This window comes from Mesoplodon mirus (assembly GCF_964341445.2).
Source record: "Mesoplodon mirus genome assembly, chromosome: 2".
Taxonomy (NCBI): Eukaryota; Metazoa; Chordata; class Mammalia; order Artiodactyla; family Ziphiidae; genus Mesoplodon; species Mesoplodon mirus.
In genome coordinates, this window is record NC_138977.1 from 49,040,807 (window position 1) to 49,056,018 (window position 15,212).

Genomic DNA, 15,212 nt, shown 5'->3' on the forward strand with positions numbered 1-15,212 from the left:
CTCCCAGGAGCTGTACAAAATGGAAGGTTTTTAAAGGCAGAAAGGGGGTGGGACAAGGAAGTCATAAAAAAAAGGATTTTTTCAGGTAAGATCACCTTCCTTTGGGGAAAGAGTGGGGTCTGTCATGCAGATTACCTTACTAGTGTTGATCAGGTGATTCCAGATTACTGCTAAAGGTCACATTCCTGGGAGAGGTTGAAACTGCAATTAAGTCTTGGTTCGCTGAAGTGGGGCTCAGCACAAGTGATCTATTTGGGACGTGTTATTTCTTTTTAAACAATACTAATCATAGTAACCATGATGATAACTACCATCAACTGAGCACCTACATATTGATAGTCTATAGCAAGCATTTTGTCTATGATGTTTTATTTATAGTTCACAGGGGCTCTGTGAGATAGACATCATTTGCCCCATTTTATGAACCGGTGCCCCATTTTTTTTTTTTTTTTTTTTGCGGTACACGGGCCTCTCACTGTTGTGGCCTCTCCCGTTGCAGAGCACAGGCTCCGCACACCCAGGCTCAGCGGCCATGGCTCACGGGCCCAGCCGCTCCGCGGCATGTGGGATCTTCCCGGACCGGGGCACGAACCCGTGTCCCCCGCATCGGCAGGCGGACTCTCAACCACTGCGCCACCAGGGAAGCCCCCTGTGCCCCATTTTTAAAGGTAAGGAAACTGGGTAAATTAGAGCATCTCAAGATTGTGTATGCAAATCAATTGTAGGAGTGCCCCCCTATGATCATCTTAGCCCTAGAGGTGGGTAGGAAGAGCATGAGGCACCTGGATTTCCAGGCCAGTCACCTTTGACCAAGTGCTACCTCTCCCCAGTGTGCTGTAGAAATATTATAATTCTCTATGCCTACCAAGATGTGAAAATTGGGAAGCACATCAAGTTACCTATCCAAGGTGACAAGCCTCAGATAGGGCCCAGTTAGAGATCCAAACCGAGGTCTGTATGACACTAGAGCTCATTTTCTTTCCACTATACCTCACTGTCTTTGAAGATCTGAGAAGCGATGGTTCAGAAATGTCAAGTCTGAACTTGTCAAGTCCTTCAGATGGAAACAGAGGGAGGCAGTAGAAGATGGCTAATTCTGTAACATGGGTTTCAGACAGAAGGTGTAGATTTGAACACTTCAGCACCTCTAGGGCTGGTACATGAGGTACAGTATGAGGTTAAGATTGAGAGCTCTGTTGTCAGCCTGCCAGGATTTAAAACCAGACTCGATCACTTACTGGCTGTTTGACTTTGGGAAAATTACTCTGCTTCTCTGTGCTTCAGGCTTTTCATTTGCAAAATAAAGATTAATTTATTGAATGATTCAACAAATATTTACTGAGAGACTTCTATGTGTTAGGCACTGTTTTAGGGTCTGAAAATGCAGCAGTGAATAAAGTACTTGATCTTTGAGTTTATCTTACTTGGAGTTCTTGAGCTTCTTGGGTGAATAGATTAATTTTTTCCTCAACTTTATTAAGATATAACTGAATATAACATTGTGTAATTTTAAGATGTACAATACAATGTGTTGATTTGATAAACTTATATATGACAATGTGGTCAGCATGGTAGCATTAGCTAACACCTCCATTACATCACATAATTACCATTTCTTTTTTGTGGTGACAACATTTAAGATCTATTCTCTTAGCAACTTTAAAGTGTATAGTACAGTATTATATTACACTTATGGTACAATATGTATAAGTGATATCCATATATGTGACATTATACAGTATTTGTCTTTCTCTCTCTGACTTATTTCACTTAACTAATGTCCTCAAGGACCATCCATGTGTTCACAAATGCCAGGATTTTCTTTCTCATGCCTGAATAATATTTTATTGCATATATATTTACCACATCTTCTTTAACCATTCATCCATTGAAAGACACTTAGGTTGCTTCCATAGCTTGGCTATTGTAAACAATGTTGCAATGAACATGAGGGTTCATATATCTCTTTGAAATCTTGTTTTTATTTCCTTTGGATATACTCAGAAGAGGGATTGCTAGATCATATGGTAGTTCTTTTTTAATTTTTTGAGGAAGCTCCATACTGTTTTCCATAGTGTCTGTGCCAATTTACATTCCTGTCAACAGTGTGTGTTTTCTTTTCTCCACATCCTCAACAATACTTGTTATCTCTTGTCTTTTTGATGATATCCATTCTAACACATGTGGGGTAATATTTTACTGTGGTTTTGATTTGCATTTCCTTGATGATTATTGATGGTGAGCATCTTTACAGGTATCTGTTAGTCATTTGTATGTGTTCTTTGGAAAAATGTCTGTTTATTTTCTCTACTCATTTTTATTTGTTATTTATTTATTTATTTTTGGCTGTGTTGGGTCTTCTTTGCTGTGCACGGGCTTTCTCTAATTGCGGTGAGTGGGGGCTACTCTTCGTTGTGGCGCACGGTCTTCTCATTGTGGTGGCTTCTTTTGTTGCAGAGCACAGGATCTAGGCATGCAGGCTTCAGTAGTTGTGGCATGTGGGCTCAGTAGTCATGGCTTGTGAGCTCTAGAGCTCAGGCTCAGTAGTTGTGATACACGGGCTTAGTTGCTCTGCGGCATGTGGGATCTTCCCGGGCCAGGGCTCGCAGAATTGCATTGGCAGGCAGATTCTTAACCACTGCACCACCAGGGAAGCCCCATCTACTCATTTTTAAATTGGATTTTTTTAATGTTATTGATTTGTATAAATTCTTTACATATTTTGGTTATTAACCCCTTATCTGATATATGGATTGCAAATATTTTCTCCTGTTTCATAGATTGCCTTTTCATTTTGTTGACTGTTTCTTTTGCTGTGCAGAAGCTTTTAGGTGTGAAGTAGTCCCACGTGTTTATTTTTGCTCTTGTTACTTGTGTTTTTTGTGTCGTATTCAAAAAAATCATTGCAAAGAGCTATGTCAAGGAGCTTTTCCCCTATGTTTTCTTCTAGGGGTTTTACAGTTTCAGGTCTTATATTTATTTTTTTAACCCATTTTGAGTTAATTTTGGGGAGGGTTATAAGGTAGAGGTCCAATTTCTTGTTTTTTTTTTTTGTTTTGTTTTGTTTTTTTTGTATGTGGTTATCCAGTTTTCCCAACAACATTTATTGAAGAAACTTTTTTTTTTCCATATGAGTGTCTTTGGCTCCCTTGTGAAATATTAGTTGACTGTTAGATTATTTTTTTATATCAAATTTGCTAAGTTGTTGGCCACTACTTATTCACACTTTTTTTCTGCCACTTTCTCTTTATTCTCTCCTTCTGTGACTTCCACTGTGCATACATTTGATAGCTTGGTGGTTTTCCATGGGTATCTGAGGCTCTGTTCATTTTCTTCATTCATTTTTCTTTCTGTTTCTTGCCTAGTTAATCTCAATTGACCTGTTTTCTGATTCTTTCTTCTGCCAGTTCTGTTATGAAAAAGCAGCAGAGAGTAATGTTGGAGTGGGCACTACTTTAGCTAGAGTACATATGGAAGGCCTCTGAGGAGATGACATTTGAGTTGAGACTTGGTCATGGTTAAAGAACTGTTTCCTAAAGATGGTGGGCTGTTCTCAGACTGAATTGTAGACTCTGCTTCCATAGGTTGGAGCAGGGGATTGATCCTTCCCTGAGGATCTCCATAGATGAATGCATTTGATGGAAATTTCTGTGTCCCTACTTGAGCTCTCCAGATATGCAATACAAATAAATGTTCTAGTTCTGAGGGCTTTATTTTTTTTAAATAACTCATTGCCAGTTGTTCTAAAACACCTTGCATTTGCAAAGGAACCTTTATTATTTAGACAGGCTTGAATTTTCTTCGTGGAGAAGTGGGAGGACTTAATTACAGTTTCAACACACATTGGCATGCTTGGAGCAATTCAGAAGGAAGTCAAAGAATTTTGAGAATTTAAGCCAAGGTACTTATTCCATCTTAATAATGTTGTGACTTGATGTTTATTTACCCCTAAATATTCTCATAAGTATCAGGTAATTGGGCTGTATTCTATGTCCTGAAGGCCAATATTCCTGAACTTGGTGAAACCAACTGAAGAAATGAATTCCAAAAATGGAATCTCTCCATGGAAAATGTGTTGCTTCCAGCCCTTGGTATTTTCACCTAAGGCCTGTTGGCACCGGTTCTTTGGCAGGCTGAAACAAGCATGCTGCTACATAAAGGCAGTTTCTATGGAAACCTGAACCCAAAAGGTATTGGGGCTTTGAAGATCAAGGCAACACCCTGAATTGTTTGGAGAGCCCAGTGAAAGTTTCAGAACTTTATTGTTCTTCACAGAAAACACTACAGCTAAGACTTTAAAATGTTTTCTTCTCCATGTTCATTAGAGATATGTGTACAAGATAGAAGTTTCTAGTTTGCTTGTGAATTTATCCATTCTAATTATTTTACCAGCTATTTTACAACATGTATCTCTGCCATAAAGAAAATTATCATCTTCCATTTTCCCTTCTTATCTTTATTTTAATAAATATGTGAAGCCGTAAGACACAAAGAATATGCTGAGCTTGTAAATTTGGAAGCAGATAATGATTCCTGCTTTTCATAAATCATGGATAATCTATTCAGTCTATCATTTTTTTCACACACCTTAAAAAATGTGTACAAATGACCACATTGCCAGATGCACACACAGCTGAATTGCAGTTGTGCCTGTAAAGCCTTTTTTTTTTTTTAATTAATTTATTTATTTTTGGCTGTGTTGGGTCTTCGTTACTGCATGCCAGCTTTCTCCAGTTGCGGCGAGCAGGGGCCACTGTTCGCTGCGGTGCACGGGCCCCTCACTGCGATGAACTCTCCCTCTACAGGGCACGGGCTCTACGCACGTGGGCTTCAGTGGTTGTGGCACACGGACTCAGTAGTTGTGGCTTTCGGGCTCTAGATCTCAGGCCCAGCAGTTGTGGCGCACGGGCCTAGCTGCTCCGAGACATGTGGGATCCTCCCAGGCCAGGACTCCAACCCGCATCCCCTGCATTGGCAGGCGGACTCTCAGCCACTGTGCCACCAGGGAAGCCCTGAAGCTTTTGACTTACAGTAGTGTTCACTTACATAAGTGTAATCTTTAAACTGATTCCTTGTTTAGTACTTATAACACAAACCTTGTTATCACAAGCTTAGCAGAAATTAAAGTACAAGAAAATATTTTCCCATGAATGTGTCTTCCCAAGAGTACATTTTGTGTTTATTTTAGACATGTTTAGACATGTTTCTTCAAGTTCCTATTTTATAAAAGCTCTGATGAATAACAGTGCCGCATATTCTTCCTGGCTGATGGATATTGTCAAGATAAAATATCTGAATTTACCACATTTATCTGTGGGCATTTGTATTCTTGATTTCAAGGGCCATTGTAGAGTTGGCTAGATATATTATGATTAGTTACAGTATTCAAATGCATCATATTCACCATGAAGTAATGAAATGAAGACTAGGTATGTTACACAAAGATTTTTTTTTTTTTTTTACGTTTATAAACACTTTATTCAGTTTATTATAGTGGGCGACTTCCCAGCTAAATGCACAGATATAGGCGAAGCATTCCTGGGTTAACGCAGCAGCCAGTGGGTTACATGGGACTGAGCACCGAGGCCAAGGAGAGAGCACCAAGGATTCAGAGTCAGACCCGGCCGGAGACCTGAGCCGAGGGTGGGCCAGGGTCCCGACACTGACAGCTGCTCCCTTCTTCCCAGGTGGGCACACTGCAAGGCACATTTTCAACTTCACACCATTTCACTGATATCAGGGGAACAAGATATTACAGAAATGGAACCTGGGTCCTGGTGCACCTTAACTGTTGCTTTGTAAGTCACAAACGTGTGTGTGAACAAGAATTTGAGAATATTCCGCTAATGGTGAGCCACAGGGTGGTAAGGCTCCTTTCCCCCTCAGTGCCTCCTCGTCTGTTTTCATTCCTACCTGAATTCCTGTCCTTACGCCACACACCCTGATGTCCAAAGTCTCACGTACACAACAAAAGCCTCTCAGATGACAACAGCTATTCCCAAAGCAGCATCTTATGCAGACAGTCTGTGACATCAAAGAAAGAAAGTGTCTCTGGTTAGCTATCCTCTGTAAAATCTCGTCCCCCTGACCAATGCCTAATTGAGAGCATAATTTAGAAGGCAGATTTAGGGAGTGGACTATGGATCAAAATAGGAAACAAACTCCAAAAAACTATCGTCTGTGGGGACTGGACCAGAAAATGACCAGTTCACAGATGGTCTCACTTGAAGACTACAGCACTGTTGCTCACGAAATTACTAGAAACATATTGGAGTCTACAGCTGATAACCTGCACATGGCTGGGTAAAACTCTGTCTACAGGAATGAGATGGTCAGTCGAGCTCAAACCCTCTCTAACCCCCAGGAAAAATGCTGGATCAGAAGGAGAGTCGCAAGACCTACAGCCTTTCAAGGGCAAGAAAGGCCTGCCGGGATGTCAGAGGTTCACACACAATATTACAATTTTAATTCTGAAGGGCACCTTGAGTCCCACTGGTCACTTTTCTGAACTCATCTACCAGGAACAGACTTGACATCTGACTGGGATTTAACTTTTTGGCAAAACAGGAACTTTGGTCACAGCCACAGTTCTATAAAAATGTTTTAACGAGGTTATTATTTCTGATTAAAACAATATTTTTAGCAAGTGGTACATAACAGTAACAAGAAAGTAAACATCTTCATATCTAACGCAGGAGCAAAAACTCTTTACCAGCATCTTGTTTTAAATACAGCGAAAAAGTCAGCAGTGTTTATAAACAGTAGAGAGTTCTCTTAAAGGGAATCAGAAAAATAGCAAAATAAGGCACAGCCTGTATTTGTGTTAGGCAGTAGTGTTCTTTCTGGAAGGCACAAATTGGAATCTGACTACCCAAAGGTTTAAAGTGAGGGTAATGTCATGTGACTAGGACAGCTAACTTGGAACAAATTTCCTTAACTGGAATCACTGGCAGTTAATCAGACAACATTACTGCTAGGTTATTACACTCTGCAACTTAAGAAGTCCTCTTCATCAGCCCATATGTAAATTTGAAAAGACACTGTGCAAAATGGGGGCTGGGCTGACTACACCTCTAGTTTGCAGTGCATATTACAAAACAAAGGCACATTTCCTAGAAAACAAACTTTACAGTCACTAACAGAAAATAATCATTTTAGATATAACAGTAGGTAAGCTTTATAACATAGCAGGTTCTAAATCAAAACTCTTGAAGAGGTTTCTTGAACAGCAGGCTGGAGTTTCACTGGTTCTTCAGGAAGAAACATGCCACACAATGATGGTGACGATGATGATGACGACAACGCTGATCCCTATTGCCCACATCTTGCAATTCTTCCACCAGTATTTTCTCTTCAGCTTGGCAGCACTCGTTTCAAATTGGGAGGCTCCTGCCTGCAGTGCGTCTGCACGGTCATCCAACTCAGAGAGCTTCTGATCTCTTTCCAACACCTTATCCACGTTGACCCTCATGATGTCTACCACCTCATCCACTTGATTTTGTGTCTGCTGAAGTCTTCTACTACTGCCAGAGGCAGCGCTTGACCCTGCAGGCGCGGTTGTAGTCATTTTGGCAGCGGCGGCAGCGGGCGAGGATCGGCGGACCGGCGCAGCGCGACAGGAGACCTTACACCAAGATTTACAATTAATCTGTGCACATGAAATATGGAGAAAGGGAATGGTACAATTTAACCTTTCATGACCTTTACTTTTCAGAGGTGTCCAGAACCAAAGTAGTAACGCTACCTTGACTGTATTTACTGGAGTCTAGTTTTTTCAACATTCCTGTAGGGAGAAGTTGCTTTTTTTCCACCCTGCAGAAACATTCCTTCTCTGCTCCTTCTCTTTGGAACAGTTCCACGTTGTCCCAGCTCCATTTCCAGACAAGTTCTACATGTTTCCTTTACTTCTCACTCTTGCTTTTATCCCTCATCTGTAGAGAATCAGTTGCCCATTTGCCAGAATCTTCTCTCATTATAACTCTACTTTTTCCTTCCCCTACCACGAAGTAAGGACATTTCACTCAGGATTGTGATATACCTTAATCTGGAATTTTAACTTCTCTCTATGCAAAGCATTATATTTCAATAGTGAGCTATAACTAGGGTTTAAGTCAAACTGGCAAACAGTCTGTTTGTCATTTAATACACAGAATCATAGGATGAAAAGGTATAGAAGGGACTTTTGGAGAGTGTTTATCAGTATTTTGCCATAATTTTCCAATGAGGGATTTCTAACACAGAGAAAAAGGACCCTATTCACCAGATGTCTGGAGGTATAGAGATAGTTCCCCTCAGAATGAGCATAATATGTCTTTGATCCTGCAACTTTGAAACTGACTCCAAGTTATATCTTTACTTATTTTCTAATAAATGTTTTAAATTACTTACCAATGAGTACAGTGGTCCCTATTTATCTTTCCCCTTTATGTAGCACTTAGTACATGTCCAATATAAAATATGTAGACTGGACAATTATATCCTATAGTAAATGAGTGAAGTGACACCATGAAATGTAAGGAGATTTGCTTAAGATCACCATGGTAGAATCAGCAGAGAATTCAGGGCCACTGACTTCCAGCCTAGTGGGTTTCCCATCAATCTCTGACAGATGTTTCAGCCTGATGTCTTTTCCACATGGGTTCCTGGAAACTAGGGCTTCTGGAAGTTAGGAAAATCTGGAACATGACTGACCCCATTTAACCTGGTTTCTGTGCTATTTAAGTAAACCTAGGAAACTGCTGTAAGAGTAATGTACCTCTACATATGCCTCTGACAGCAGCCTAGCTCAAAAGGGGAGTTGTGGGGATGTGTGTGTGTGTGTGTATGTGTGTGTGTGTGTATGAGACAGTGGATAAATGAGGGGAGAGTGGTAGTAGTGGGAGCAGTGGTGGGTAGCTTTCAACAGTAGATCGTCATACTTTCCCATTTCCTGAAACCACAGCTGTTTCCTGAAGCCCATTAGTCTGGTTTAGGCTTCAGGCGGCTGGAGGAAAGCATTATTTAGTGAGTGCTGTAGAAGTTGATTCTTGTGGAACCCATGAGAGTTAGATCTTGCTGATGTGAAAATTTTCATAGTATTTTGAATTTCCAGAGACATTTTGTAGTTTGCTTGTGAGCTTGATATAAATAGTCTTGTTCTCTGTCTCCCAGATAAAATCCATGGATAAAAAGAACTTCATCTCTTCCCTATGGAAGATACAAAATATATTTGAGTGACTGAATGGGTAAATCTTTGTAAATGACCATTACTCAAATTTACATTGCCATTTTCATGAAAAAGGGGGAAATTTTGCTATTTTAAGCTAAATTGAAGAATAGAGGAAGGTAATACTATGTCCATTGAAAGACTATAACAGAAATAAAATGTACATACTTTAATCAGTCAAGCAGAAATAAGAAAAAATCTTTGTTGTTTCCTCTCATTGGTGAGATTAGAAAATTCTGACTCCTCTCTTTGGTCAGGTGAACTATTCCTGGTTATTAAGTGAATGCATTCACCAAACAATCACTTCACAGGACACCTTCTTGGTGCCAGCCACTCAGGTGAAAGTTGGGAACACAAAAATAACAAAGGTCATTTGAGTCCCAAGTTTCTTACAGTCCTGTGGAAAGACAACTGCATGAATAATTAACCAGAGTATAATTAACAAATTTTATGCTAGTGATATAAACCAGAAGAGGGATTGTGTTGATATTATCTTGGGATGTTAAGGAGGGTTTCACTGAGAAGATAAGTTGAAGTGCAAGGTTGTATAAACATTTTTTTCCAGGCATAGAAGGGGAAAAGACATTGTAGAAGGAGGAAAGCAAAGGCCAGGCAATGGATGGATGTGGGAAAGTGCCATGCGTGATCTCTTGGGAAAATGAAAGGAGACAAGGTAAGTGCAGGTCAGATTGAGAAGGGCGTTCATGGCATGGCATGCCCATGTGGACATGGGAGCCAACCCAACTTTCAACCAAGAAATCACTGACTGGATAAGGGCTCTTTGAAATGACATCTCTGATAGGAGCTCATAGAATTGATTGGGTGGTGGGTGGTATGAGAAGATTGGAGAGAAGGGGTGCCATCTAACTCTGTAAGTCCTTTCTTCATACAGATTCAAAAAAATGTTGGTAAAAATACAGCCAGGTTTTAGAAAAGCTGATTACATCTCTGATTGGTGGCCAAGGCAACAGTAAATACAGATAAAAAGAAGTTGCACGCAATGAGAAAGAGGAGGGTAGTTCCAGGAATTGTGTGAGGAAAGAATAAAAAGCTCTTTGAAAGGAGACATTCAGAAAGCAATTTGTCTGACGTTGTAGGGATGTTGGAAGCAGTTAAAATATTATCTTTAGCCCAGTAGAGAGGAATGAGAGAGCACAGAGAAGGCATATCCATATTATGTATGAATTTATTTATTTATTTATTTATTCCACATGATTTAATTTAAATGAAAAAATATCTAGATAAGAAACTTAAAAAAAATAGACATACCCCCTGCCCCCACATACTCACACTCCTCAACTACCAGCATCCTGCACCAGAATGGTACATTTGTTAAACTGATGAACCTACATTGAAGCATTATTAGCACCCAAAGTCCATATTACAGTTTAGTCTTGGTGTTGTATCTTCTGTGGGTTTGGACAAATGTGTGATGTCATGTATCCACCATTATAGTGTCTTATGGAATAGCTTCACTGCCCTAAAAATCCTCTGCACTTTTTAAAACTTTTTAATAATCAATTACATTTTTAAAGAAACATGTGATATACATGTTACATGTATATAAAAGATTAGAATTAAATTCAACAGCATGTTTTAAGAGTGCTGACTGTGTCTTATAGATTCAGATTTCCTGCTTGCTCACAGGGTATACTACCATCCTTTCCTGTCATCTGGCCTTTTACTAGATTACTCCAGGCCCACTGGGCATGTTTCATCATTAGACCTAAATAATGGTAAAATAAGATTACTTGTGTCAGGAGACAGTTCCTTTTTTCATGAAAATTTACAATAAAATATGTGGGTGAAGAGGCTTCATTTAACTCCACCGAAGAGCAGTGAAATAAACGTGTGAGGGACGTCTAAATAATTTCAACATGTCCATATTCCTGTTGGAAGAGGACAGTCACTTAGAGCCCCAGGTGCTCATATCACCCATACTTTCAGACCCTGCAGCAGTAGTGTGAATAAGTTAAGAAATTCCAGCACGACCAACTGCAGCAAAGCAGCTGCAGTAGGGTGGTGTGTGTGTTTAGTTATGAATGGGAGAAAACGTAATTTTCATAGCATTCTTTAAATAGGAGTTCTAGTTCTGTCTGAAGATAGATGGACAGTTGTAGGATTATAGATAAGATAGACCAAGTTCATGGATAGTTTTGGAAAATGAAAAGCTGATGTTTTAATAAAATCCAAAATTGGAGTATTAAAAAAGAGGAAATGATTTGTGGGATGAAAGAATAATTCTAAGGATGCTTTTTCTTTTGTTCATTACCCCCACTTTCCTGTGAATTAAATGTGGACACAGTTGTCTTCTTAAGAACATTGGAATGCCACCTTTTGAAATAATTTCCATTTTTTATGGCATTTAAATAAGAACATGTTTTGGGTATGCTTGAGAATGCAGGAAAGATTTGATTATATGGAAATTTATATCCAGGTATAAATCCAGTATATTTACATCTTGATTTTTGAAGCTGGTGGTTAGAGGGAGCACAGCATGTGGTGAATATGTGGATAGAGATGGTGAAAAGATTTCTTTTTTCTTTTAAATAAATTTATTTATTTATTTATTTTTGACTGCATTGGGTCTTCGTTGCTGTGCACGGGCTTTCTCTAGTTACAGCGAGCAGGGAGTCTTCATAGGGTCTTCGTTGTGGTGCACGGGCTTCTCATTGTGGTGGCTTCTCTTGTGGCAGAGCACGGGCTCTAGGCACACGGGCTTCAGTAGTTGTGGCCCGCGGGCTCAGTAGTTGTGGCTTGTGGGTTCTAGAGCACAGGCTCAGTAGTTGTGGCACACAGGCTTAGTTGCTCCGCAGTATGTGGGATCTTCCCAAACCAGGGCTCAAACCCATGTCCCCTGCATTGGCAGGCGGATTCTTAACCACTACCCCACCAGGGAAGTCTCGAAAGGATTTCTTGGTCTGATGTGAGGCCAGTTTCTCCACTCCTCACCTTCCCCCACCATTTCTAGAGTTGTCTAGAATCCATCATAAATATGACTACAGTGAAGCATGCAAAATCTCTCTTCTTCAGAGTATTATTCACGGTGTCAATATGTATTCCATCCCTGAGATGCTTTTGTGTAAATAAGAAGTGCTACTTTATCAAAATCAATATATGCAAAGGTGTAAACTAGATATCAAACCTTCAGATTTTCTTCATGACATATTACCAGTGCTAACTCTAGTTTGTTATTTATGTAGCAAAAGCATGTAGGAGTATGTGTGAGCGGCAGTAGACAAGGGTGGGGGAATCTTCCTGCTCACATCAAAGATGTTAGGATATCAGGGACTATTATCAAAATTCCTTTTTGCAGAGGGTTCTCTAAGACTTCTGGGAAAAGCCAACTAACTAAGTGGCCTACTGACTAAGAGCAGCGAAGAGATTCATTGAATTGGACACTTGTGCTGTGTGTATCTTTCTGAATATACGATATACTTAACAAAATTTATATTAAGAAAGAGTGGGAAGAGTATTTAGGGATTAACAGGTACCCAGGCCACTGGCATTAGGGCATTTAAACAGTAAAGAGAGACAGATACTGACTGCTAGTTTCTGGTGAAAATATCACCTCTAGGTAGGAAATTCACCTGGAGATAGCTGACAACTGGCCCTAAAACTTGGAATACTGTTTGATTGTTATGGGGGAGAAATGTTTTTGAGAATGTCAGTTAAAAAACATTCTCCAGTGTAGCTATGGGGGAATGTGTCCCACATTCCATCAGGGATGGGACCATAAAAATTGAACTAGCAATCTGTACTTTAGTTGTCAAACAAATACTTGTACACTTGCAGATGGATGCTTGTGTGATGGAAAGAGAAATTCATCAAAGGTGAGATATAAGAATTTGTTAAAAAGTGGGCCAGCAGTGGTACAAGCAAGGCTGCTGGAAGAAAGAATGGAAGTAACAGTAGCAGTAACAGAATTGGTTGGAGACTATAATCCAAGGAAAAAATGACCCCTGACCCCTCCAGGACTCAGTGAGACAGGGAAGTGTTAGGGATTTGAAATCTCAGAGCTTACTATTCAAACACAACTAGGATTCTTACCTATTCACTTGATTGTCCCTATAACTTCCTCCTTCCTACCCTAGCCCTCCTCTTATAAGTGACCTGGAGAAACAGGGGTATATTCTAATTGCCATTTTAATTGTCATCATATCTTGATTGTTTCCTAAACTGGAATGATTTCAGGAAATAAGCTTCATATTTTAAATTAAAATAGCTATAGTGTGCAGGGTGGACTTTATTTAAAATATGTATGTGTGGGGCTTCCTTGGTGGCGCAGTGGTTGAGAGTCCGCCACCGATGCAGGGGACACGGGTTTGTGCCCGGGTCCGGGAAGATCCCACATGCCGCAGAGTGGCTAGGCCCGTGAGCCATGGCCGCTGAGCCTGCGCGTCCAGAGCCTGTGCTCCGCAATGGGAGAGGCCACAACAGTGAGAGGCCCGCGTACCGCAAAAAAAAAAAAAAAAAAGTATGTGTGTAAGTATAAATATATAAGTATATTTAATCCTATCTTGTGGCAGTACTTAATTCACCCATAGATACTAAGCAACTGATTTATTTAGGGCATTGTGCTAAGTGTCGAGCAGGGTACCAAGAAGTTAAGACCCAGTCTCAGCTCTCAAATTTAGTGAGAGAACTGATAAACTATTAATCTGTTTCCAGATTTTCATTTCTAGGACTGAGTGGTGGTTTGTGTGATGAATTATTCAAGATAGGCTAACTGCTGTAAAAACAAAACAACTCCCAAACTGAGCAGTTTACATGTCATACTTTTTTGCAGGTCATTGGGGGTGAAGGATCTAGTCCACGCAGTAATTTAGAGCCCTAGGTTCCTTCTTTTCCATGCCTCTATATCACGTAAGGTATTGGAGTCCTCCCTTGGATTCTCTGCATCTGGGCTTCAGTTAGGGGCCAGGCCTGGCAGATTTTTTTAGGCACTAGATCTGGAGGTGGTGAATGTCACTTTTGCTACATTCTAATGGCCACATAACCCACTGACTAAAAGGTGGTCTGAGAATTGCAGTCTTTCTGTGTTCACAGAGGGAAACAAAGTGGAATCTCAATGACATATAGCATAGTCTGTGCCATTGGAAGGAATCTCTCATGCTGACCTTTTCTAATTTCTGGGAGCTTAAATTGGATTTGCTCATCAGTCATTAAATTTCCCACCTTTTAGTAGGAAATGGAAGCACGGAAGACAATGAACACTTATCAATTGCCTACTATATACATATATGATCTCAATTGTCCCTCAAACAATCTACTTCAATGGGTATGATTCTAGATAACATATGTAGTTGCTGAGGCTGGGAGAGGTTAGGCAGCTTGCTTGAGGACACTTAAGAGATTGATGGAATAAGTATAGGTCCATATGTCTGTTTCCAAGGCATTTGCTCTTGCATTAACTCTGAAGTAGGAAGTTTGGCTCAGGATGAACAAATATTTTTTGGATGAATGAAAAGATAAAAGAATTAAGTTATGCAAAAAGATAAAAGTAAGCAGTTCAGAAAATAATTCAAGAAACATTTATGGGGTTTAATAATGGGAAAAAAGACAGAAAAAAGTAAAATATGTGTGCTTAGAATGATAAGAAATAGGTGCTCAGCACTTAGCTGTAGTCCCACTCTGAACTTAGGGAACAGTTATTAGTTCTTTTGTTTTTGAACCATTCATTCATTCAACAACCATTTACTGAAAGCCAACCATGTATACATCAGATACAGGGATACAGAAGACATAGTTCTTTCCCTCATGAAGCAAGCTTACACACATGGGATATGAATAACCATTCTTTTTTTTTGAAATTTATTTATTTATTTTTGGCTGCATTGGGTCTTTGTTGATGTGCGCAGTCTTTCTCTAGTTGCAGCGAGTGGAGGTTACTCTTCGTTGCGGTGCATGGGCTTCTCATTGCGGTGGCTTCTCTTGTTGCAGAACACAGGTTCTAGGCGCGCAGGCTTCGGTAGTTGTGGCACGTGGGCTCAGTAGTTGTGGCTCG

General features: G+C 40.1%; 1 protein-coding gene across 1 annotated transcript; it reads right to left on the reverse strand.

Moving 5' to 3' along the window:
• Positions 1-5,445: 5,445 nt before the first annotated feature.
• Positions 5,446-7,647, reverse strand: LOC309797027 (vesicle-associated membrane protein 3). Its single transcript, XM_082610405.1, has one exon. It carries the CDS (start codon positions 7,565-7,567, stop codon positions 7,253-7,255), a length of 315 nt encoding a protein of 104 aa, XP_082466531.1. The 5' UTR covers positions 7,568-7,647; the 3' UTR covers positions 5,446-7,252.
• Between the last annotated feature and the right edge of the window lie 7,565 nt (positions 7,648-15,212).

Coding starts and splice junctions, on each gene's coding strand:
- LOC309797027 (XM_082610405.1), bottom strand. CDS start 7,567: ATGACTACAACCGCGCCTGCAGGGTCAAGCGCTGCCTCTGGCAGTAGT.